Source organism: Pristiophorus japonicus, chromosome 9 (genome assembly GCF_044704955.1).
Source record: "Pristiophorus japonicus isolate sPriJap1 chromosome 9, sPriJap1.hap1, whole genome shotgun sequence".
In the NCBI taxonomy this organism is placed as follows: domain Eukaryota; kingdom Metazoa; phylum Chordata; class Chondrichthyes; family Pristiophoridae; genus Pristiophorus; species Pristiophorus japonicus.
The window spans coordinates 142142737-142170247 of record NC_091985.1 but is presented as its reverse complement, the minus strand read 5'-3'; the positions used below and the strand labels follow the sequence as shown (position 1 = coordinate 142170247).

General features: G+C 43.1%; 1 protein-coding gene across 3 annotated transcripts in view; it reads left to right on the top strand.

The window, feature by feature from the left end:
- The window catches only part of kiz (kizuna centrosomal protein), a 279562-nt gene that overhangs the window by 178751 nt on the left and 73300 nt on the right, over positions 1 to 27511 (top strand). For all 3 annotated transcript variants that reach the window (XM_070889889.1, XM_070889891.1, XM_070889890.1), the window contains 3 exons: positions 877 to 1030; positions 3294 to 3456; positions 23993 to 24070. In XM_070889889.1, coding sequence (XP_070745990.1) covers positions 877 to 1030; positions 3294 to 3456; positions 23993 to 24070 — 395 coding nt within the window. The remainder of the gene's footprint in view (positions 1 to 876; positions 1031 to 3293; positions 3457 to 23992; positions 24071 to 27511) is intronic.

Genomic DNA, 27511 nt, shown 5'->3' with positions numbered 1-27511 from the left:
ACTTTCAAAGTTCTAAATCTAGCACCTGAACTTTGGAATTTCTGATTCTAGATCCCGTTAAAGTTGATTATTCCGTGCTTGCCTCTGCAGTGGTATGACTTCCATTTCCTGTACATTGTTTGGGTCATTCACAAATACCAGATCAAAATTAGCACTGCTTCTTGTAGTTTTCCTGATGTAGCGGGTCATGAAGCTGTCATACATTACATTTATTATCTCTGACTCTAAACCACTTGGGTTTTCCCAGTTTATATTTGGTTGAATGAAGTCACCCATTAAAATAACTACTTTCCTGTTATCACATGCTCTCATCTCTACCTTGAGCAAGTTGTCCTCCTCCTCATGCTGACCTGTAGCCTTAGTGTCAGCTTGGATTCTTTGTATTTGAGATGTCTAACCAGTTTAGTTCATTTTATAGCTTGCCCTCTCCTACACGATCAACTTCATTTATCCCCTAATTGCCTCTGACAAATAGGACTCAACCACTTTCTTTTCTGTCCACTCGTTTTCTGTGCACATTTTTATCTCTGAATATTATATTAATTTCCATCTTCTGGATTTTACCATGTTTTTGATATTCCCACTAAACCATAATTCCCTACTGTCACGAAGCCTCCAGTTCTGGCATCTTAGCACGAATGCTTCTGACTTTCATGTATATATACATCTTATCATAGATTTGCCTCCCTTCATGTATGCTTATTCCTGAGTTTCTGTGACCATAACCATCTGTTAACTATATTCTACCCAACAATCTGTCTCATGTTGGAACTGGTTTTCTTTTTGCCTTCCTGCTCACCGCCAGTAGTGGAGTGATATATTTTCTTTGTTAGATTTTCAGAATTTCAATACTTTGACTCTTCTCTATTACTACAGATTGTTAGATTTGCCTGCTGATTCTGCCGCACTGTGGGACCACTGGTACTCGCATGTTCTTTCTATGTTGGAGCATAAGGTGCTGACCCCAGATGAGACAGCAGCAATATTTGGACCTTTATTGGTTGCAGAAAGTAGCAATAACTCCAAAAAGGTACGATTAGTATTGTATTTTGTTCTCAAAAATATGCTGTGTAAAAAGAATTACATGTATAACAATGAATTTTATTCTGTGAATATTTGTTATTTTTATGCTTTCTGCTCAACATGGATATTTCACATCAACCTAAGTGATGAATAAATGGGATTTGCTACTGGTACTAGTACTATAAGAACTGCACACATTGGGCTCAAGTTTCGGATCGAGTTGCTCCTATTTTTTTTGGAGCAACTAGTTTAGTATGGAGTATCTTAGAAATTGCAATTCTCGGCATTTAGTTTGCTCCAATTCTAGTTAGTTTGAATAGTTTCATTTTAGAACAGTTTTTTTTCAAAAGGGGGCGTTACCAGCCACTTATGCCTGTTTTGCAAGTTTAGGCAGCGAAAACTTACTCCAAACTAACTTAGAATGGAGTAAGTGTAGATTTTTGTACGCTCAGAAAAACCTTGCCTACACTTAGAAATCCAGGCGTAGGGAATAAGAGATGGGGGGTGGGGGAAGGGAAGTTAGGGGATTTTACAAAGCATCAAACACTTCACTTTTAACCATAAAGATGTATAGAAGCCATCATAATTTTTAAATAACAATAAATGAACATTAAATCAAGTAATAAAAATTATAAGTGCTACCTTGCCGACTGGAGCACACACTGGAATTGGCGTATTTTGGATCTAGACACTTATTAATTTAAGTGTTTATTAATTTGGTGCTTTCAGGTTGCAAGATTCCATTTTTAGAATTCCAACCAGTCCGGAATAAAAGCAGGGTGTTTCTCCCCCAGTCTAGGCACGCTCCCCGCGGATGCGGTCTTGAAGTGTCATCTCCTTACTTTGCCGAAATCTGTGGTTGTCAGAGAATGTTCAAAGACGTGGATCCCGAGTCCAGCTCAGAGTCATCAATATCGGGCAGGTCCCACATCTGAGCTTTTCAGTCACGAGTCTGTATCAGTCACTTACCTGGTGTGTTTTCTCACAGCCAGAACATAGTCTTGTTAAATGGGGCAAGCTGCATCTGTCAATAGGAGTTGTGTGCGAGTTTTCTGCCCTATTACTGATCATCATCCCAGCGATAATCGGTGTGGGTGTTTCTAGGAAGCCCGAGTCCCGATAACTATTTAAGCACATCTTCAATGCCCGGGGAGCCCATTCGGCCAGGACTAGGGGCGGCGTGCTTCGTTCCCCTCCCATGCAGCGTCGCAGAGATTCGGGCTGCGAGGAGCTACTGCACATGCGCGCACACTCTAGCATGCATGTGCAGAGGTCCCGGCACTGTTTTCAGCGTCGGGACCTGGCTCCGCCCCCCACCTCTTGTGCTGCGCTATGTCGAGGCCGAAGACGTCCTGAGGAGCTTGGAGAATTAGAAGGTAACTTTTCGGCGCCCTTTTTATTCTAAAAAGTCCCGTTTTTACAGGGGGCGGAAACCTGGGCCCTGTATTAGTAATTCACAAAAGCGCATGTCATTGGTTAATTGCTTACATCTTACGTAGAACAGTTGTGGCATTATGGATAGTTGCGCAATATTCTTTAAGTAATTATTAGTTATTTAAAATGTAATATTCTGTAAGTTGACAAAACTGATATCGACCAGCTCAGTCAGATAACTGGAAAAATTGAATTAAATCAATTACAGCTATACAATAACTTGGACTCATCAGCCACCTTAGAACTCATGCTAGTGTGGAAGCAAGTCATCCTTGACTCCGAGGGACTGCCTAAGAAGAAGAAGATACAATAACAGTAGTCTATCAAAGCAGATTATTTTTTCTGTTATAAAATTTTTTAAAGGGGCTATATTCTTTAACCTACCAAATAACGTACAATAAGTAAAAGTATAAATATGTATATGTTTTTATGGTTAATCAATACATTATGAATGTTGGTAGATTAACTGAACTCTGTCTATCTACGTCCAGTATTTTCAACTTGACCCCAATTCCTAACCAGCATATTTAGCATGAAGACAGGATAGTCTTACTATCATAATCTAGAAACAGAGTGGAAGGAAGTGGGGCTCAGAGATTAATTGTCGAATCATTTAAAAGTAATTCTTAATTTAAAAACATACTGCGGGAGAAATGATGGTGCACTAAATGTTTTTTTTAAAGAATTCACTTAAAATTGAAGACGTTAGAAATCCTTAATACGTATTCTGTAAATAAATAAATGTGGTTTATTAATTGAAGTCGAAATATTTACATTTTACTAATTGCTGTACGAGTATGAAACATTTTCCTTTGTTCATTTTAATTGTTAATCAGGCAACAGCATTGTTGAAGAAAATCCTTTCAAAAGCAATTGAAAACCAGTCTATTGAAAGCGATGACTCGTCTTGTAGTTTACCATCCATTCTCAATGATGATATAGAAATTAAGCCAGCAAATCCTGTACCGTGGTTCTACCTGAATAATACCAAGCAGCAAGGTAGGTACCATGTAAAAGTTATTGAATGAGTGAGTACGGTGCTAAAATCTAATTAATTAGTGCACTGTTTGTAAACATAACATCACAAGTGTAAACATTTCAGCTAACTGTTGTGCGGTTAAAACAATGATGGTTTTGCGTGTTCCCATTTTTCTTTAAAAACTACGGGCTTGCAAACGTGGTCTTTCTGGCGTACTCCCGGTGTAACTTTGGCTGGAAGGACCGAATATTAGGTGGGACCTGGATATGCCTGGTCCTGGTCAATTGCCACGGTATCCGTGACGGTCTTTTGGGGTCATCTCTGTCTGCCCCAAGTATGGCCATCGTCATGGGAGGAAGCATGACAGATCTGGGGACTCCCTCTCAGGAGAGTTCTCGCAACCTCAGCCCTCAAAGGGACCTGACTTAAGGTCGGCACAGGTATGCCAGGCGTATTGACTATGCCATTGGCGGTTGGGAGGCCCACCCGGGGATTCAGACAAGGATTGAGGCCTGCACCCCTGAAAAGGAGGCAAGTTTCAACAAAAATTATAGTACCCCCTTACCAACGAAGGGCCACTGGAGGGTCTATCAAGAAGTTAAATGGGAGGGCCCTAATATTTCCCCTGCCGTGACCTGGGGGCCCATGGGACAATTTGCAGCCTGCTGTTCAAGGCGGGCACTCTAGATGTGTGGGCACCTGCCAATGGTCTCCAAATTAAGGGACTTACTCCTGACCCCTCATACTTTGACACGGTCAGCAATGGAGGTCACCAGTGGGTGCGATCCTGACATAATTGCTGGTGTCACTGGACCATAGATTTTCAGGGCTTATAATTTTAGCCTCAATATTTTGAATAAAGTCAGTGAAATTCTTGAACCACTGCAATCCACATGGTGAATATACTGCTGTTAAGTAGTGGGTTCCAGGATTTTGACGTAGCGGCAATGAAGGAACCGCAATATATGGCCAAGTCAGGATGATGTGTGATTTGATGGTGTCGGTGTTCTCAGGCATTTGTTGCACTTGACCATCTTGGTATTGGAGGTCATGGGTTTGGGAGATGCTGTCAAAGAATCCTTAGCTACTTGCTGCATCCTGTAAATAATACACACTGCGGCCAAGGTAGGCCGCTGGAGGGAGTGGATGTTTAAGCTGGTAAATGGAATATCGATCAATCGGACTGCTTTGTCCTAGATGGTGTCAAGCTTTTTGATTGTTATTTCATTTGCACCCATCCAGGCAGGTAGAGAATGTTCCATCACACTCCTGACTTGTACCTTGTCAGTGGTGGAGAGGCTTTAGGGAGTCAGGAGGTGAACCCACTCACCACAGAATATCCTGCCTCCAATGGAGGGCAGAATGAAGTAGCTGAAGATAGTTGTGCCTAGGACGTTGCCCTGAGGAACTCCTGCAGCGATGTCCTGGGCCGAGATAATTGGCCTCCAACAATCACAACCATAGTCATTTGTGTCAAGTATGACTTCAGCCATTGATGAGTTTTCCCCAGTTTTACTAGGGCTATGTGGTGTCGAACTCGGTTGAATGCTCTCTTGATGTCAAGGGCATTCACTCTCCGCTCACTTCTGGAATTCAGCTGTTGTGTCCATATTTAGAGCAAGGCTGTAATGAGGTCTGGAGCTAAATGGTCCTAGCAGAGCCCAAACTGAACATCAATGAGCAGGTGTTAGTGAGGAGGACTTTTCAGGGTTAACTCGGCTGGGTGTGCCTTTGGCGTGTCCTAATTCAGTGCCTAGGTTGCAAACGAATGATTCGTCTGGTTTTATTCTTATTCTTTATTCTTATTCTTTGTCGTGGGCTAGGCCACTTCAGAGGGCAGATCAGAGTCAACCACATTGGTATTGTACTGAAGGCACATATATGCCATACTGGCCAAGGACGGTAGGCTTAAGAATATGCAATGTCTTAAAGTACTCGTGCACTGTATCCCAAAATGTTATTTTCTGAAAGAAATCTAATCAATTTACATTAGAATGAATCAATCCTAACTGCTTGCACTATCTCCCTCGGGAGCCTATTCCATCGCTCGCTCACTGAAATATTATTTCTGCAAATTAGTTTTGTATTTACCCCCATCAGAACCTATTGTTCTGGATACAGTGAAATAACTTGTCATGGTCAACATTATCTAGCACGTACCATTATAAATAGCCTCAATACCTTGGGTAAGAGAGAATCTGAATTGTCGCTACTCTCTGGAAACAGTCTCCTCAATAGGGTCATCAGAATCCAAGCCATACTGTAAAGCTCACTCACTGCTACAACATACCATGTGCAATAGTATAGTCTACCATGTGCACTATATACTATGCATATAACATGCATCAGCATGTTGTAACCAAAGAACAAACAGAATAAAAAGTAAGTTGCCTGTTTAGTAGTTACGCTATAAGGTTATGGGCTGATTATGTGCGCGCACTAGGTCCGTACAGCAGAGCTGGTCTCCAGTCGTCTTAGTTAATCCTTGCCACTGGACCAAGACCTAGCTCTGTTAAGCCTGTGTGGTGGCTGGTGTGCAACAGCCACCACACGTTAATAAAAATCCACGCACAGGCATCTTCCACTCCTCAATATGTAGTTCTGGACCTGGAATGTCAGGTCCTTCATTGAAACACCTGTGAACTCATCTATCCCTTTTTGGTGTGGAAGCAAGTCATCCTCGATATGAGGGATCGCCTAAGAAGATGGGCTGATATTCTTTCCAGGAAAATTATGGAGTTCAGACTTGTGTGTCAGACAAGGGGAAAGGGGGACTATTAATTATGGGTCATTTTAATTAATCTATTTTAAAATGAAATGAAGGTCAACAGTTTTGAAAGATGGAGATAAATTCAGAAAGATGATCCATGATTGCTCGTTGATACAGCATTTTAAAAGGAAGACAAGGAAAGAGACTATTATTTAGTAGTTGATGGAAGATTAGAAGCTGAGCAGCAGTGATCATAATAACCATAGTTCAATACTGTGGCATCGGTAAGAGCAGGTTAAAATAACGTGAATGAGGCTGAAAATTCGCCAGGGGCATATCTCAGTCTAAGTGCTGTGATGCATCTGCCAGAAATTCCGATCCTGAACCTCCTATAGTTCTCAGGGTCGTCGAGGTCCCATAATAACCGTGAGAGTAGTGGGTGCCAGTGCCAGTAGAAGTCATCTAGGGTGCCCACACTCCCCCAGAGACTGAATATTGCAAATTGCCAGTCCGTGGTTGGGGGGGGGGCAGGGATACGGTGATAGGGTCCCAGTAGAAGTTTCTCTCCCTTGTCCCCCGGCGAAAAATTGCATAAAAAAGGGAAAAAATACCGCCCGGTGAGAAAATGGATCTGACACGTAGATTCTTGGAGGTTAAACGTGATCCTGGGCAAATTGGGCAGTTCTTAACCAAAATGGGCGGTAATTACTCAAATTTAGACCAAGGCTGCTGTTGGGCCTAGGGAGGGGGGAAAACACAAAATATTTTTTCCAAGAAACATAAAGTAAAAAAATCTTACATTCTCAAGACCCTTTTTAACTTAATCGCTGTAAAAGAATTTTAAAAGAATGATAAAAAAAACCTTTAACTTACCTTTCTTTGCAGGGCTACTTATCTACCGCCCAGCTCCGGCTGCTTTTCGTGGGCAGTTTGTTTGATCTTACCTACGGGTCACCGCTGAGCCCAAACTTGGACGGTAGCATTTTTTCGGCAGTGTACGTCAGCGGTCCGCTCCCTAGCGATATTTTGAAAATGCCAGCGGAACTCTCTTTTTAAAAAAAAAAGTGAAGTGGAAATTTTTGGTGGCTGGTTTTCTGCCGAAAACGAGCTGTACCGCCAAGAAAACCGCCGAAAATGAAGAGGGAATTCTAGCCCCAAGGGGATTCTGGACTAGCACTCGGGGATGAAGCTCCAGTAATTCTCATGTGTGTCATTCGGTGGCCCAATATGTCAGCCCCCAACCATACAGTACTTAATTAACATCTGGCCCAACAACTTAGTTAACTGAGAGTTAACTGTCAATTGCCTTTTAGTGTGGGTTTATGGGTTTATTTTGGCCAAAGGGTAAAAAGAGGCGCGAAATGGGTGCTGTGCTAATAAGAGGCGCCTATTTGAAAGTCCGGAATTAGCACGCAATTTTGAGGCTAGTTGCTGATTATCATGATTTGAACGAGTCCGCAGGCGCTGAAACCAGGTTTAGCACTCAACAGCTAATTAGATGCAATTTTCATGGAGCTGTATATGTAGCCTGCACTCACGCACTTCCACTGAAGGTGTGGAGTGTAATGGCTGAGAGGGGAATGATGCCTGAAGGAGCAAGAGAGAGGGCTCCCAGGTTCTCTGAAGTGGCACTGGAGGTCCTGGTGAAGGAGATAGAGGAAGAGGGATGTCTCCACCCAAAGCGGGGAAGGAGGACAGAGGCAGCTAATGCGCTGCGTGTGGGAAGAGATTGCCTGGGAGGTCACAGTCATGAGCCCTGGCCCCAGGATGTGGCTCCAGTGCTGCAAGAAATTTAATGACTTGACACGAGTGGTCAGGGTAAGATCCCATCTCACAATCACATTTCTCAATAACTGCACCATCACAACCTCAACGCACTTCATCCATCATCTAACTATATACTGACATTCACATACTTCACACTATTCCATCCTTCACAGGCACTGCTCACACCTTAGGCACTACTCATACCTCAGGCACTTCTCACAGCATTTGAGGCATCACACGCACACAAGTTCACCTGCCAAGACACGCATCACAATCACCACTCTTTCTCTTCCAGGAAAATTTTAGCACATAACACGCGGCAGCAGAAGTTGACGGGGGGGAGGGGATGCACAATTTCCTGATATCACTCCCTTTGAGGAGGCAGTGCTGGCCATGAACGGGAGGAGAGTGGCAGACCTTGTGGCCAAAGGCAGAGCAGGAGGCATCTTGCCGAGAGGTGTGTGACCACTGCAGCTTCTTTGCAGATTCTCAAATATTCCTGATTACTAATCACCCAAAGCTATCCTCTTCCCCCCCCAAGTTCCATTTGGTCTCATGACGCACATCCACCTATAGTGGCCACATGTGCTGTACCCTGACCCTTCCAGCTTTATCATGTACATCTCACTCCTGGGAGCCTGCACTTGCCCCATGGAGCAGGTTCAGGAAGAACAACTGCCACCTCGCCTCCCTGAGGAAGAGGAGGAGCAGAGCGAGGATGAATGCACTATGTCAATGGCTACCACTGTCAAAGGCACCAGCTCAGAGAACTGGCGCCACGCGCAATTTAGAGGCAAGCTTAGGAGAGGGATCCTCACAGTGGAACGCATCGGGCACCAGTGGGCAGCAGCCACGCCAGTGGACAAGGGTCACATATTAGTTCTGCTGCAGAGCGGGGTCAGGTGAGGGTCTTTCAGGGCCAAGTTTCAGAAGAAGGCTGATGGGTGTGACAAACCAAATGTTTGGTGCAATGGAGAGCCTGCCTGAAAGCCGATGGGTCGTGTCTAAGGGGATGGAGGGGCCAGTGTCCATATTGGTCTGTTGCTGCCACAGAGCCTAGAACCCATCCTCTCCAACGTCGATGGACTGGTGACTTCTAGCCAGCAACCTGTGGAGCCCGACGTCATGCAGCGTCTGATGACTGAGGCTGCAGCTTCCACTGCAATCATTGCCGATGCCCACAGATCTGTCCTCCACCAGATCACTGGGTGGGCTGAACAGAGGCCCAAGATAGTGGCGTGGGAATCATGGAGCAGGAACCTACTAGCCTCTCTCTTATATTGTTTGTATTTGATGTATATAAACTGTGATTATGGTAATTGGGCAGTGGTGGAATCGGTGGTCTTTTTTATTGTGTCTTCATGGGGAAGGATTTGAAAGGATTGAGTGGATGATGATGGACTGCCTGATGGATTCCATGTTGGGGAAGATACATCATGTGGCACACAGTGCTCCGGAATCTGATGGTGGAGCACATCTCTCAAAAGTGCTTTTAAGTTAGATGGCGGCAAGCGGCCCTCCCAGGTGCAGCCTGTCTACCTGGAAGTCTCTGGTGCAACCCTGGTCTCCCTCATCTCCCTCCTATTTCTCCTCCTCCTTCTCTTTCTCCTGCTCCTCATCCTCCTGCTCTTCCTCTTCCGCCTCCTACTCCTCCTCCTCTTGTGGCCCCTGAGCTTGACCCTCTGGCACAGTTGCTGGTCTCATGATTGCCAGATTGTGGAGCATGCTGTAAATCACCACGAATGTGGATGCCTTCTCTGCTGAGTACTGCAGGGTACTTCCTGACTGGTCAAGGCATCTAAACCTCTGCTTGAGGATCCCAATGGTCTGCTCAGTGATATTCCTGGTGGCTGAACGGCTCTCATTGTATGTGTGCTCAGCTGGTGTCTGGGAGTTTTCTCAGGGGAGTCATGAGCTATGGCATTAGAGGGTATCCCTTGTCGCCTAGTAGCCAGCCATGCACATTGCATTGGGGCTCAAAGATCTGTGGGACAGATGACTGTCTCATTATAAACGCACCATGGCAGCTCCCCAGATATCAGGCATTCACCTACATGATGCGCTGCCGGTGGTCGCAGACAAGCTGTACATTGAGGGAACGGAATCCCTTCCTGTTCCTGAACACCTCCAAGTTTAAATGAGGGGCTTGCATGACTACATGTGTGCAGTTAATAGCTCCCTGGACCATGGGGAACCCCGCAATTCTGTTGAATCCTTGTGCTCTCTGCCTCTGGTCTTCTCTGGCAATAGGGAATGATATGTAGTCATTCTTCAGAGCTTATAGAGCCTCAAAGACCTCAGGAGTTCACAGAGGATTGTGAGATGTGACATATTACCTATGGCAATAGGTTCCAATAGCATAAAAGTTAAATGCTTCTGTGACCTTGACTGCCACAGGCAATGCAGTCCTGGCTGTACTATAGACTCATTCACTGGTCTTGGTTCATGTGAATGTTGGAGTACTGCTCCTGAATACTCTGGGTAGATAGGCCTTCCTGTTGAGAACCCTCCTGTTCCTCTCTCCAGCACCTGGTGCTGCTCTGCCCACCCTCACCACCTCCTTCAAATTGTCATGCAGAGCAAGGGGGACCTCTAGCAAGATGGCCATGACCAACCACTCCCTTTCTCCTGGTAACTCCTGTAAGGTATCCAATAAGGTAGGAAGGCACAGCACTCTTTTTAGGTGAAGTCCTGAGGGAATATCCAGGAAAAATATTGATAGAATGTTGGTGAAGTCTTGACAAAGCGTCCCATAAAGTCTCCTGATGTGTCTTAAAGCCCTCTTCAAACAAAGTGTAGTCAGTTGATCTCAATGAGCAAGTGAATATTGAAAGCTGAGCATGGATTTAAGCAGCAGGACTTGTTTACTCCTGTTCAGCTAATCGCTGTTCGGAGAGGTCATTATATGAAGCGTTATCCACCAAAATGGCGTGCAGCCTCTTTAATGAGCAATTTAATTGTCAATCAGCCCCTTAATGAGCCTCCGGGTGGCCGTTCCCAGCGTACACTTCAAATCCTTTACCAATGGCGTCTTGCGCAAACCGCGGGCTAAACCGGAGTTACAGCTTAAGACCCCATCTTGGCCGCTTCTTTACCTTTTTGGCTCCTAAAATATTCGCCCAAAATTGCCCCCAGTTTCTGTACTACTTGCCCACTACTTTTCCCACAGTTTTTGCCCTACTCACCACTGAATTCCTACTCTCACAAAATTCCCATTTTAGAAGTCCTCATTCTATTCCCTGTTCGCTCCATTACGTGCGAACCACTGGAGCAAATTATTGAGGTTACAAGAAATTCTAGAGCTGTTAACCTATTATATTCATGATTGCCCCAACTGAGGATTTCTACTGAATTGGAACTACATTTTTTGAGGATTATGACTTTGATTTTTTTGGCCCTGGCCACAACAAAATAGATCAGCCACACACTGAAGTAAAATTCTGCTGAACTATTAAAATACAAGAAAAAGAAACAAATCTGATTATGATCTAGAGTTCTTCAAATTAACAAATTTCATCTCTGTTTGCTCAGAAGGAATTCCAGCAAGGCAAAATGCACTTGTTGCATGTTTTTTTTAAAGATTGCATTTAGCTAATACACAGTAGGAAGTGATTAGTATTCCATGTCTGTCACCGATGAGCTATGATAGTCTTCATCACAACTTTTTTATGCAATGAGTGGTTAGGATTTGGAATGCACTGCCTGATAGGCTGGTAGATGCAGATTCAATAGTAGCCTTTAAAAGGAAATTGGATAAATATTTAAAGGAGAACAAATTGCAGGGAAAGAGTGGGGGAATGGAACTAGCTGGATTGCTCTTCAAAAGAGCTGGTATATACTCGATGGGCCGAATGGCCCCTTTTGTGCTGTACTATTCTATAATTCTATAACTGGAATGAATGGATATTCTGTGGTCCCTTACTGTTTATTTTCTTTACAACATAGGTATAGCTATTATTTGGTTTCAAATTTTAAAAATCAATTTAATTTTAATGGTGATTTGCATAAGGTCTGAGGGCACTTTTAGGAAGAGAGACAGAATAATTGAAATATATTGCCAACTTCGCGTACCATACAAAGAAAACCTTTTTAATCAATTTTATTTTCATATAGCTAGGCCTAAGTTTAGATTGCGGCCATAAAACACCTGAATATGACAGATTTTTTAGCATTTGAGAGGAAGAATTAGCTGTGGATACAATGCAGCAAATACCATGTAATGAAGTTTGGATCACACTGGAATATGGCAACATCTTTTTATATAACTGCGTTTATTAATGTGTCTTCTATCAACAATGCTACTTTCACTTATGAAAAAATATTGGAAAGTTTGTTAACATATTAAGGATAATTGGGGATGAATATAACAAAGTTAGGCCAGTCAGTATCTGAAAGTCATGGGGCTAGAAATTCGCCAATTTTGCGACCAGGTTTTTGGTGATATTTCACCATATTTGGCGAAAACCCGGTCGGCAGGAAATTCGGTGACGTTTTGCGGCGACACTTTCCATGTACCGCTAGAGACAGCAGCGCTGCCGTGCAAGACCTGAAATAGCACTTTCGCCAAACATTTGGTGCTCTCCACACCCGTATTCTGCGCTCAGAATACCGACAGGGGAAACCTGTCGTAGCAGCCCTGCCAGCAGCAGTAAGTATAAAGACCTGCAAAAAGGTAAGTTAAAGTTTTTATTTTTTAATTCTCTTTCAGCAATTCGATAGATAAGAGTCCTGTAAATGTTTTGTGAATTTTTTTTCCCAATTTATTTTTGGTGTATTTCCGCCCTCCCAAGGCCCAACTCGCAGCGGTATCGGCCTCGGACTAAAGTTGGCGAGGATCGTGGTTTGCGCTGCGAATCCTCGTGCAACGCCGATTTTTACCGCTGCGCAAATTAAAGGTTGAATTTCCAGCCTGTTAGCGATAGCGAAGCGACAACGGTAATTTTGGCGAAAAGGTATCGTTTACGCTGAGAACCGAATTTCTAGCCCGTGGAGTCCTTCATCAGAAGTCAGGTTCCCAACTGTTGATTCCAGCCAGCTCTAGTTGCAAACTATTTTAAAAGAAATACTTCATAAACGTTATGCCTTCACAAGATGAAGGTGTAGTTTATATTCTGCCTAATAGAGCAATTTCTCTTTTGAAGACACCAAAAAAATGTTCAACATGCTGATTTCCCAAGCAAACACTATGGCACGTTTGTAAATTTAAGCAGTCTTGATCAGCTGAAGCGAAAAACTTCAAAAAAGTTCATATAGTGTTTCTGATCTTCTGATTTGTTTTCATCCTCCACGCCTGGCCGGTTAGATTAGTTTTGCACGTCTTGGCATATATATGTTCCTAAGGTCAAACATCCAACTGAAAAGCCCTTATAATTGCCTGTTTGATTACCTGCAGATGTTTTGATTTCTATTCCTTTCATGATAGTTATAAGATTTGTTTCATTAGATTAATGCCAGATGTAATGGTGCAGCATTTTTTGTATATTAAAGTGGGTCCTTGTTTTAATTTGTGGTAGTAATTATATAGACTATCTGGTTTGTGAGGACTCCTTAATTTGTTCTCATTAAGTTTGGAGAGCAGAAGGATGTGCAATGAACAAATCTTCTAATAGCAATATTTTTGTTTATTTATTATCAGTGAAATTTTTACAACACACATTATAAGATAGAAAGTGACTGTTAATAGCTCTTTTAAGTGCCGTGCTAATTGTGTGCTGCAGCTGCTTGGTATTAGAATCTTCTCTTCTGATTATAAATTTGGAACCGTCTGCTTTAGAACTAGTTCTAAAAGAAAAAGAAAAATTGAATGTTAGAAATGCACAGCAGGTTGATCAGATAGATTAATGGTTCATATATGAACTTATTGTAGTAATCAATTAATTCGCATTTCGAGATCGAGTCCTTCTTCTGTATTTCTGATCTCTAAATACCAAGGGATTGTTGACTGAAAGAGAAAATATGCTCCTGAAATTTCTTCCTCAGTGCTTTGGATCACCTCACACAGATTTTCTCCAATCTTGTTACTATTCGACCTCCGATGTCACGATTTTCTGTCACACTTACATGTCGACATTTAATACTGAAACTGCTCATGTAAATATTTACAATTCAATTCCTGGACGTAAACAGTCACCTGTAACAGTGCAGTTGCGGGCTCGGGGCACTAGGTGGCAATGCAGAACTACATTTCTGAAGCCTCCCTCTCAGCTCAACCCAATTTTATTTTTCTGGTTGCAGGTAAGTCATTTAATTTTTTTAATGAATCTTATAAATTTTAATCTATTTTATTTATATGTGTCAGCTGTGGCTCAGTGGGTAGCACTCTTGCCTCTGAGTCAGAAGTTTGTGGGTTTAAGTTCCATTCCAGGGACTTGAATACAGAAACATCTAGGCTTGCACTCCAGTGCAGTGCGGAGGGAGCGCTGCACTGTTGGAGGTGTCGTCTTGCCGCTGAGAAGTTAATCTGAGGTCCCGTTTGCTCTCTCAGTGAACATAAAAGATCCCATGGCACTATTTTGAAAAAGAGCAGGGGAGTTATCCTGGCCAATATTTATCCCTCAATCAACATAACAACATAACAAAAAAACAGATTATCTGGTCATTATCACATTGCTGTTTGTGGGAGTTTGCTGTCCGCAAACTGACTGCCACGTTTCCCACATTACAACAGTGACTACACTCCAAAAAGTACTTCATTGGCTGTAAAGCACTTTGAGATGTTTGGTGGTCATGAAAGGTGCTATATAAATGCAAGTGTTTCTTTCTTTTATATATCTTTAAACATATTTTAATATAATTTGTTAAATATTTTGCCTCTCTCAAGGAAGATTTATTTTGATCTCCAACTCACCCTGGCCTTGTTGATCTAATAAGACTTTCCTCTACTACTAGCCCAGCTCTTATGTGGCAGGTCTTTGTTTCCACCTATTGTTCAAGAGCCAGAAGTGGAGCAGGCTAACCAGGGATAGGTTTTGCTGGACCGCCAAGAAACCTTCTCTCCGAGAATGATGGATCTTGAACCTTGAATACTGTAACCTTGAAGTTGATGCTTGTAAAAAACAGTTTTTAAGATACAGCTAAATAGATGCCTGTTGCTGCTGCGTTCAGATGCAAACAGTGGGATAAAAGTGTCTCTCAGTCTGCAGAGGTCATGAGAACGAGACACTGCTATCATGAGCACTAAATGTTTGGAAAGCATAGCATAACCTGCAAGGACAATATGTTGACACTTGCTCTCAGCAGGGCTCTATTAGGCACTCTGATTAGGAGGCTGCAGATGTGATTTGACTACAGGGTTAATGCTAGAATGGAATCTCTACAACCTTTGAGCATACCAAGAATCTACACATACTAGCACTGGATTAGTTCTTTAGTCTTAAAATGAATTGTTCGTTGCTTGACGAGGGCTAAACTCTTAAAAGCTACATCAGGGATGGTCTGTAAGGACGTAAGAACATAAGAATAAGGAGCAGGAGTAGGTCATACGGCCCAGCGAGAGTATGGGGATCGGCGACAGCGTCGGAGAGGCAGAGCGGGAGTTCGTGAGGCCTATAAAGGCCCAGCGGGAGTCCGGGGATCGACGGCAGCGTCGGAAAGGCGGAACAGGAGTTCGTGAGGCCTATAAAGGCCCAGCGAGAGTCCGGGGATTGGCGGCAGCGTCGGAAAGGCGGAGCGGGATTTCGTGAGGCCTATAAAGGCCCAGCGAGAGTCCGGGGATCGGCGGCAGTGTCGTAGAGGCGGAGCGGGAGATCGTGAGGTCTATAAAGGCCAGCTGGTGCAGGGGCAGAAGGTAAACAAAGAAGTAGAAAAAAATTGAAAGATGACGTCATGGCCAAAGGGGTAAGTCATTGGCTGGTGATTGGTGAGTAGTTTTGCTTTTTCTTTTTCCTATCAGTAGGTAACCTTTAGCATTGTTGTTGCCAAATTAAGTTAATCTAGGGGTTAAGTCATGGCAGGAGAGCTCAGACACGTGTTATGCTCCTCCTGTGCTATGTGGGAACTCGGACACTTCCAGCATCCCTGACGACTACATGTACGGGAATTGTATCTGCCTGCAGCACCTGACAGACCGCATTGTGGCACTGGAGCTGCAGAAATCAAGCGCAGGCAGCGGAAGGAGAGTGCGGCAAACTAGGCTCCCTGCCCACCCTTTCCCTCAACGACCATCTGTCCCACTTATGACAGAAACTGTGGTTCTCATATTGGACTGTACAGCCACCTAAGAACTCATGCTAAGAGTGGAAGCAAGTCTTCCTCGATCCCGAGGGACTGCCTATGATGATGATGGAGCTGCGGATGGATTTACTCTGGAGCATCCGTGATGCTGAGGATGTCGTGAATAGCACGTTTAGTGAGTTGGCCACACCGCAGGTAAAGGGTACACAGCCAGATAGGGGATGGGTGACCAACAGGAAGAGCAGTGGAAGGAAGATACTGCAGGGGTCCCCTGCGGTCATCCCCCTGCAAAACAGATACACCGCTTTTGGGTACTGTTGAGAAGGATGACTCATCAGGGGAGAGCAGCAGCAGCCAAGTTCATGGCACCATGGGTGGCTCTGCTGTACAGGAGGGGAGGAAGAAGGTTGGGAGAACTATAGTGGTAGGGAATTCGATTGTAGGGGGAATAGATAGGCATTTCTGCGGCCGCAATCAAGATTCCAGTATGGTATGTTGCCTCCCTGGTGCAAGGGTCAATAATGTCTCGGAACGGGTGCAGGACATATTGAAAAGGGAAGGTGAACAGCCAGTTGGCGTGGTTAATATAGGTACTAACGATATAGGTAAAAAATTAGATGAGATCCTACAAGCTGAATTTAGGGAGCTAGGAGTTAAATTAAAAAGTAGGACCTCAAAGGTAGTAATCTCAGGATTGCTACGAGTGCCACGTGCTAGTCAGAGTAGGAATCGCAGGATAGCTCAGATGAATATGTGGCTTGAGGAGTGGTGCAGAAGGGAGGGATTCAAATTCCTGGGACATTGGAACCGGTTCTGGGGGAGGTGGGACCAGTACAAATTGGACGGTCTGCACCTGGGCAGGACCGGAACCAATGTCCGAGGGGGAGTGTTTGCTAGTGCTGCTGGGGAGGGGTTAAACTAATATGGCAGGGGGATGGGAACCTATGCAGGGAGACAGAGGGAAGTAGAATGGAGGTAGAAGCAAAAGATAGAAAGAAGAAAAGTAAAAGTGGAGGGCAGGGAAACCCGGCAAAAATCAAAAAGGGCCATATTACAGCAAATTCTAAAGGGGCAAAGTGTGTTAAAAAGACAAGCCTGAAGGCTCTGTGCCTCAATGCGAGGAGTATTTGTAATAAAGTGGATGAATTAACTGCACAGACAGCAATTAATGAATATGATATAATTGGCATCACGGAGACATGGCTCCAGGGTGACCAAGGCTGGGAACTCAACATTCAGGGGTATTCAACATTCAGGAAGGATAGACAGAAAGGAAAAGGAGGTGGGGTAGCGTTGCTGGTTAGAGAGGAAATTAACGCAATAGTAAAGAAGGACATTAGCTTGGATGATGTGGAATCTGTATGGGTGGAGCTGCGGAATACCAAAGGGCAGAAAATGCTAGTGGGAGTTGTGTACAGACCACCAAACAGTAGTAGTGAGGATAGGGACAGCATCAAACAAGAAATTAGGGATGCGTGCAATAAAGGTACAGCAGTTATCATGGGCGACTCTAATCTACATATAGATTGGGCTAACCAAACTGGTAGCAGTACGGTGGAGGAGGATTTCCTGGAGTGTATTAGGGATGGTTTTCTGGACCAATATGTCGAGGAACCAACTAGAGGGCTGGCCATCCTAGACTGGGTGATGTGTAATGAGAAAGGACTAATTAGCAATCTTGTTGTGCGAGGCCCCTTGGGGAAGAGTGACCATTATATGGTCGAATTCCTAATTAAAATGGAGAGTGACACAGTTAATTCAGAGACTAGGGTCCTGAATTTAAGGAAAGGTAACTTCGATGGTATGAGACGTGAATTGGCTAGAACAGACTGGCAAGTGATACTTAGAGGGTTGACGGTGGATAGGCAATGGCAAACATTTAAAGATCACATAGATGAATTTCAACAATTGTACATCCCTGTCTGGAGTAAAAGTAAAACGGGGAAGGTGGCTCAACCATGGCTAACAAAGGAAATTAAGGATAGTGTTAAATCCAAGGAAGAGGCATATAAATTGGCTAGAAAAAGCAGCAAACCTGAGGAATGGGAGAAATTTAGAATTCAGCAGAGGAGGACAAAGGGTTTAATTAGGAGGGGGAAAATAGAGTATGAAAGGAAGCTTGCTGGGAACATAAAAACTGACTGCAAAAGCTTCTATAGATCTGTGAAGAGAAAAATATTAATGAAGACAAACGTATGTCCCTTGCAGTCAGATTAGATAACTTTATAATGGGGAACAAAGAAATGGCAGAATTTCAGTTGTTTCTTCAGTTTCTCATTCTGTTCTTCCAACTGCAGAATCTTTTTCTACTGCAAACACACATCTCCAACACTGTAGCTGTGATCGTAAACAGTTAGGAGACCATGTGCTTGCTTCAATGCAGATTCTTCTGTAATTCTCTCTGCTACACAAGGTTGGGCATTTGGTATTGCCATTTCTAACTTCTTTGACTGCTGAACAAATACTTTGGTTCTGTCTTCACGAAGGAAGACACAAATAACCTTCCGGAAGTACTAGGGGACCGAGGGTCTAGTCAGAAGGAGGAACTGAAGGATATCCTTATTAGGCGGGAAAATGTGTTAGGGAAATTGATGGGATTGAAGGCTGTTAACTCCCTGGGGCCTGATAGTCTGCATCCCAGAGTACTTAAGGAAGTGGCCCTAGAAATAGTGGATGCATTAGTGATCATTTTTCAACAGTCGATCGACTCTGGATCAGTTCCTATGGACTGGACGGTAGCTAATGTGACACCACTTTTAAAAAAAAGGAACGAGAGAGAAAACGGGTATTTATAGACCGTTTAGCCTGACATCAGTAGTGGGGAAAATGTTGGAATCAATTATTAAAGATGAAATAACAGCGCATTTGGAAAGCAGTGACAGGATCGGTCCAAGTCAACATGAATTTATGAAGGGGAAATCATGTTTGACAAATCTTCTGGAATTTTTTGAGGATGTAACTAGTCGAGTGGATAAGGGAGAACCAGTGGATATGGTGTATTTGGACTTTCAAAAGGCTTTTGACAAGATCCCACACAAGAGATTGATATGCAAATTTAAAGCACATGGTACTGGGAGTAATGTACTGACGTGGATAGAGAACTGGTTGGCAGACAGGAAGCAGAGAGTCGGGATAAACAGGTCCTTTTCAGAATGGCAGGCAGTGAGTAGTGGGGTGCCGCAGGGCTCAGTGCTGGGACCCCAGCTATTAACAATAAACATTGATGATTTGGATGAGGGAATTGAGTGTAATATCTCCAAGTTTGCAGATGACACTAAACTGGGTGGCAGTGTGAGCTGTGAGGAGGACCCTAAGAGGCTGCAGGGTGACTTGGACAGGTTAGGTGAGTGGGCAAATGCATGGTAGATGCAGTATATTATGGATAAATGTGAGGTTATCCACTTTGAGGGCAAAAACATGAAGGCAGAATATTATCTGAATGGCGGCAGATTAGGAAAAGGGGAGGTGCAACGAGACCTGGGTGTCATGGTACATCAGTCATTGAAAGTTGGCATGCAGGTACAGCAGGCGGTGAAGAAGGCAAATGGTATGTTGGCCTTCATGGCTAGGGGTATTGAGTATAGGAGCAGGGAGGTCTTACTGCAGTTGTACAGGGCCTTGGTGAGGCCTCACCTGCAATATTGTGTTCAGTTTTGGTCTCCTAATCTGAGGAAGGACATTCTTGCTATTGAGGGAGTGCAGCGAAGGTTCACCAGACTGATTCCCAGGATGGCAGGACTGACATATGAGGAGAGACTGGATCGACTGGGCCTGTATTCACTGGAGCTTAGAAGAATGAGAGGGGATCTCATAGAAACATATAAAATTCTGACGGGACTGGACAGGTTAGATACAGGAAGAATATTCCCGATGTTGGGGAAGTCCAGAACCAGGGGACATAGTCTAAGACATTTAGGACTGAGATAAGGAGAAACTTCTTCACTCAGAGAGTTGTTAACCTGTGGAATTCCCAACCGCAGAGAGTTGGTGATGTCAGTTCGGTGGATATATTCAAGAGGGAGTTAGATGTGGCCCTTAGGGCTAAAGGGATCAAGGGGTATAGAGAGAAAGCAGGAAATGGGAACTGAGGTGAATGATCAGCCATGATCTTATTGAATGGCGGTGCAGGCTCGAAGGGCCGAATGGCCTACTCCTGCACCTATTTTCTTTGTTTCTATGAGCCTGCTTCATCATTCAAGAAGATTTTGGCTGATCTTTGATCTCAACTCCACTTTCCTGTCCTACCCCCATATCCCTCAATTCCTCGATCCAAAAATCTATCGATCTATATTGAATATACTCAATGACTGGGCATCTACAGCCCTCTGGGGTAGAGAATTCCAAAGATTCACAACCCTCTCAGTGAAGAAATTCCTCCTCATCTCCGTCTTAAAAGGCTGGCCCCTTATCCTGAAACTATGCCCTCTAGTTCTAGACTCTCCAGCCAGGGGAAACAATCAGCATCTACCCTGTCAATCCCCTTCAGAATCTTGTATGTTTCAATGAGATCACCTCTCATTCTTCTAAACTCCAGAGAATGTCGGTCCAATCTACTCAATCACTCCTCATCGGACAACCCTCTCATCCCAGGGATCAGTCTGGTGAACCTTCACAGCACCGTCTCTGAGGCAAGTATATCCTTCCTTTAATCATGAGACCAAAACTGTGCACAGTACTTCAGGTGTGGTCTCACCAAAGCCCTATACAACTGTAGCAAGACTTTCTTACTCTTGTACTCCAACCCTCTAGCAATAAAGGCCAACACGCCATTTGCGTTCCTAATTGCTCTCGCTGTCATCATCATAGGCCGCCACTCGAAATCGCGGAAGACTTGCTTCCACTCTAAAAGTGAGTTCTCAGGTGAGTGTGCTGTCCAATACGGGAATCTGAAACCTATCTCTGTCACAGTTGGGACAGACAGTTGTTGAAAGAAAGGATGGGTGGGGAGTCTGATTTGCCGCACACTCCTTCCGCTGCCTGCGATTGTTTTCTGCATGCTCTCAGCGACGAGACTCGAGGTGCTCAGCACCCTCCCGGATACTCTTCCTCCACTTAGGGCGGTCTTTGGCCACGGATTCCCATGTGTCGGTGAGGATGTTGCACTTTATCAAGGAGGCTTTGAGGGTGGCCTTGAAACGTTTCCTGCGCCCACCTGGAGATCGCTTGCCATGTAGGAGTTCCGAGTAGAGCGCTTGCTTTGGGAGTCTTGTGTCGGGCATGCGGTACCTGCATGCTAACTCTCTGTTTCTTGCACGAGGACACCCAACTCTCTCTGAACACCAACATTTAATAGTTTCTCACCATTTAAAAAATATTCTGTTTTTCTATTCTTCCGACCATAGTAAATAACCTCACATTTCCCCAACATTATACTCCATCTGTCACCTTGCTGCCCACTTATTTAACCTGTCTATATCCCTTTGCAGGTTCTTTACATCCTCCTCACATCTTACTTTTCCACCTAAGCTTTGTATTGTCAACAAACTTAGATACATTGTACTCGGTCCCTTCATCTAAGTCATTAATATAGATTGTAAATAGCTGAGGCCCACGCACTGATCTTTGCAGCACCCCACGAGTTACAGCCTGCCAATCTGAAAATGACTTGATTATCCCTACTCTCTTTTCTGTCTGTTAACCAATCCTTTATCTATTCTAATACCTTACCCTCAACCTCATGTGCCCTTCTCTTGCTTAACAACCTTTTATGTGGCACCTTATTGAATGCCTTCTGGAAATCCAAATATACTACATCTGCTGGTTCCCTTTTATCTAATCTGCTAGTTACATTCTCAAAAAACTCTAATAAATTTGTCAAACACAATTTACCTTTCATAAACCATGTTGACTCTACCTAATCATATTATCATTTTCTAAGTAGCCTGTTGCCATTTTCTTAATAATGGATTCCAGCATTTTTCTGACGACTGATGTCAGGCTAACTGGCCTGTAGCTCCCGGTTTTCTTTCTCCCACCTTTCTTGAATAGTGGAGTTACATTTATTACCTTCCAATCCACTGGGATCTTTCCTGAATCTCGGGTGTTTTGGAAGATCACAACCAATGTTTCCACGATCTCCGTAGCCACCTCTTTTAGAACCCTAGGATATAGTCCATTCGGTTATTCCCCCAGATAATAGTAGACCTCTGGAACAAGCTGCTGTTTTGTGTGGTGGATGCAGACTCGCTGAATTCCTTCAAGCAAAAGCTGGACTTGTTTCTGGCTGCAGCAGAGATCACCTCTTACAGGAGGTCGATACTGCAGGGAATTGAAGGCCAGAGTGATCTCCTGGACTAGTTTCGATCGCTGAGATGGGTCGGAAAGGAATTTCCCAGATTTTTTTCCCAAGTTGGCCTGGGTTTTTTACCTGTCTTTTTGCCTCTCCCAGGAGATCATATGGTTTCGGATGGGGTGGAGTGTATATGTTGTGCTACACAAAGTATCGCAATTGTGTGGGACAGACTCGATGGACCAGATGGTCTTTACCTGTCAGTCATTGTTCGTATGTTTGTATGTCATGGGGATTTGTTGGCTTTTAGTCCCATTAGTTTTTCAAGTACTTTTTCTCTACTGATATTAGCTTTGAGGATGGTTTTAAAGTTATCCAAGTGATATCCAAATGATTGCCAAATAGGCTGGTAAACATTTCTGGTGGTCCAGCAGGAAACCCAATGCATCAGCCAAGCATACCCATTTATCCAGCGGCATGGATTGTTTCTCTGGGAGAATCTTCAATTGGAGGGAAGATTTGTTAATCTTCAGTCTGGGCTATTAAAACCACCTATAAGTCAACTTTAGGCTGGCTTAGCAAGGTCTGCTATTGTTTGTGGGAATTGAATTTCTTTCTAAGAATTAAGAAAATAACATCTATGTTAGGTAATTTAACATTTTGGCGCATGACTCTAGAAGCACTGTAGAATTGTAATCAAACTGCATATTGCCAAAAAGCATTTGATCAAAATGCTCAGAATGGCATCAGTTTGCAAAAGTTCTTATTACTGCAACTCATTAGTAGCTGCAAAGCTTACAGAGGAGGAAATATTGTGGATCAGTAATTGGAAAAGTCAACATCGGCACACTGCACGTGATGCATGCATGCAGCTGTTTTCCCTGTTTCATCATTTCTCCATACCAATGCACAGCATTGACATAGAACACACCTTCTGTAACCTGTGTCAGAAACTGATGGCTGATCAGAGCTTCATTGGAAAAGTGGTGCTGAGGATACAGCTAATGAGCACAACAACCTCTTCTAGCAGTATGCTTTGTGAAGGAAAATGTAAGCACTTATTACTTCAAGTATTTTACTTATTCCTTCCAAAATTATTTTCTTGATTAAACCTGAAGTTTACTGATTATGAACATTCTGTCTGAGAAAAGCACTTCTTTGCTGATTTCACTTGATTTTGTGACCCAGGCGTCAGCCATATAAAGGTCACCTGACTTTCGGGTTTGTTGCGACCATTTAACATAAGCTGTTTTAACCAACCATATTATAAGACAGAAAGCTCCACAACTGATGGCCATTACCACTGCTACAGGACTCTGGGGCCTACTGCAGTATGTGAATTGTTTTCCCTATTTCTAGGTGTAAGGCTTTCAGTGGTACATTGGGCTTAGGTTAATGACCTAAGCCAGCAAATATGGGTGTACTATGACGCACTCATTCTGATTTGTACCTGGAGAGTGGGCGGGGGACGATAACACACGAGGCATGAAAAATGTCCTTTATATCTAATAATTTTTTTTTCTGCAACTGTAAATAACAACCTAACCTTGAGAAAGAATTCAACTGGTAGACATTTTCTTGTCTTATCCTCGTATTAGTTTGGAGGTTTGTCTGCCTCTGTTTTGATATATATGCATATTAAAACACCCATGCTGTTTATTATTTCTGAATCTAACAGAAACAAAAGCATATCAACTGTTAAAACAATCGGCAATGCAGCAGAATGAGAAGGATGTCTCGGATTTACATTCACCAGGTAATAACCAGTATAGTATATTTTAATAAAACCAAATACTAATTTGCATCCAATTGTTTAAATCAACCACGGGGCCCTTACTCACTAAAAATAGCTTAGAAAATAGTTGTTTTTATTTCGGATACAAGACTAACTTGATAGCTGCAGATAAGTAATACCAGTATAATGAATTGTTCCCATTTTCTGATTACCATTTTTTCAAAACTACCTTTGAATTATACCATCAATTAAGTAACTCCTGTGTTCAGAGGATACATCCTAACAATATACCAACAGGGGTTAGTCAAGGGGCTATAGTCGGGGAGAAACTTAATACAGTCACAATCACTAAGGAGGCAGTGCTCAGTAAAATAATGGGATTAAAGGCAGATAAATCCCCTGGACCTGATGGTTTGCATCCTACGGTCTTAAGAGAAGTAGCGGCAGGAATTGTGGATGCATTGGTTGTAATTTACCAAAATTCCCTTGATTCTGGCAAGGTCCCAGCAGATTGGAAAACTGCAAATGTAACACCCCGATTCAAAAAAGGAGGCAGACAAAAAGCAGGAAACTATAGACCAGTTAGCCTAACATATGTGGTTGGGGAAATGTTGGAGTCCATTATTAAAGAAGCAGTAACAGGACATTTGGAAAAGCAAAATTTGGTCAGGCAACGATCAGCATGGATTTATGAAGGGGAAGTCATGTTTGACAAATTTGCTGGAATTCTTTGAGGATGTAACGGACAGGGTGGAAAAAGGGGGAACCAGTGGATGTGGTGTATTAGGACTTCCAGAAGGCATTTGACAAGATGCCACACAAAAGATTACTGCACAAGATAAAAGTTGGGGGTAATATATTAGCATGGATAGAATATTGGCTGACAAACAGAAAACAGAGAGTTGGGGATAAATGGTTCATTCTCTGGTTGGCAATCAGTAACGAGTGGGGTGCCACAGGGATCAGTGCTGGGACCTCAACTATTTACAATCTATATTAACGACTTGGAAGAGGGGACTGAGTGTAATGTAGCCAAGTTTGCTGACGATACAAAGATGGGAGGAAGGGCAATGTGTGAGGAGGACATAAAGAGGCTGCAGGAGGACATAGACAGGCTAAGTGAGTGGGTAAGAATTTGGCAGATGGAGTAAAATGTTGGAAAGTGTGAGGTCATGCACTTTGGCAGAAAAAAATCAAAGAGCAAGTTATTATTTAAATAGAGAAAGATTGCAAAGTGCTGCAGTACAGCGGGACCTGGGGGTACTTGTGCATGAAACACAAAAGGATAGTATGCAGGTACAGCAAGTGATCAGGAAGGCCAATGGAATCTTGGCCTTTATTGCAAAGGGGATGGAGTATAAAAGCAAGGAAGCCTTGTTACAGCTGTACAGGGTATTGGTGAGGCCACACCTGGAATACTGCGTGCAGTTTTGGTTTCCATATTTACGAAAGGATATACTTGCTTTGGAGGTGGTTCAGAGAAGGTTCACTAGGTTGATCCCGGGGATGAGGGGGTTGACTTATGAGGAAAGGTTGAGTAGATTGGGCCTCAACTCATTGGAATTCAGAAGAATGAGAGGTAATCTTATTGAAACGTATAAGATTATGAGGGGGCTTGACAAGATGGATGCAGAGAGGATGTTTCCACTGGTGGGGGAGACAAGAACTAGAGGGCATGATCTTAGAATAAGGGGATGCCCATTTAGAACTGAGATGAGGAGAAATTTCTTTTCTCAGAGGGTTGTGAATCTGTGGAATTTGGGACATTAAATAAATTTAAGACCAAAATAGACACTTTCTTGAGCGATGGGGGGATGAGGGGTTATGTGGAGCGGGAGGGGAAATGGAGCTGAGTCATGATCAGATCAGCCATGATCTTATTGAATGGCGGAGCAGGCTCAAGGGGCCTTATGGCCTACTCCTGTTCCTATTTCTTATGTTCTTATAAAAGTACAATGTATACCCTGAATTTGAGGGTAACTCTATTTTACTTGTGAATAAAAACTTTTCCTTTCACTCCCCATGACAAGCATAGTTTTGTTCTGACTTATTAAATGTTGTAAATATGCTGCTTATTTTCATTCAAGTTCTGTTTTGCCACTTGGTGTGATAGGAGTCCTTGCTATGTAGTGGTTCAACTATCTGCTCGAATCTTGCCAGTATAAATACTCTAAGCTCTTCAAACTATCCTAAACTGCTGTGAATTTAAAAAGGGTTTTTCAATCAAGCTGTGTTTTTTTACTATGGCATACTTTATAACTACTCCTCTTAAGTGTATATTTCTGGTAAGTGTAAACAAATGGTGGGAAATCAACTATGCACTTAACAAGAGTATGCTGTACTTCTCCTTGAGGGTTTCATTAATATTTTAAACCGTGACAGGTCTGGAAATATAATTTCTCTAAAAACTAATAGAACACTGTAATTGTCATAGATAAACCTTATGATTAAACAAATGATTGAGTTCTGAAATTCATGCAAGCTGTTAAGAATGTTTTTATAAAAGGTCTTTCCTTCTACAAAACAATTAAAGGGACTTTTAAACTTCAGTGTCAAAACAATCTTCACTTTCTTTGTATGTCCAGACCATTTGTTTATACCCTTTACTGTAACACAATGGCCCCGATTTTGCGGGCGGCAAAAGAACAGCTCTGTCCGTTTAATATGCTGACAGCTGCCCAGAGTTTTCACAGGCTTTTGAGCGTAGATTGTTATCATTGGGCATCTGATCCAGTGCAGAGCCCTCGACAGAGCATCTGTGGTATATGTGAGCAGGCCAAGCAACAGCGAAGCTCTTCAACCAATCAGATTGAAGAATCCTCACTGACATGCAGAGTCTAAACCAGGAAGTATTAACTAAAAATTATAAATTAGATTTAAATCGTGTACAGAAAGCGAAAGAAAGATGGGATTAAGCAAGGGCGATAAAAGAGACAGACAGAAAAAGTTAAATAAATCTCCAACACTAATTCAATTCAAAAGGAATGAGACTTCACACATGTAAGATTAAATTTTCCGGGCCAGAGTGGCAGTTTGGCACCAATTTCACCGTTAAAAATTCACGCACACCTGAATGCACCAGCCCTAACTTTTTCTGCCGTGTTTAGTTGGTAACTATTGAATAAGTACTGCAACCTCACACCTTTACATGGATTTCAATGCCAAGTTTATTGGTGAGGTACTGTTATAACGCAGTCTGTGGAGGAGCAGGGTAACTCGACTGCAACTTCCAGATTTGCCTTTAACTGCGCAGGTGCGGACTTTGAAAGTTGCTGTTAGATTTACTCCACAATAACAAGTGAGCGCCATTAGCCTCACCATTTTTCTCAATGCAAAATCCAGGCCTATGTCTGTTCCAAGTATCCAAATATACTACCCACTGTTCTGTGAAACTAAGCCATTTATACATGGGGCAGTACTGCTACTGTGTTTTGATTTTCCATTGTATATATACCAAATGTT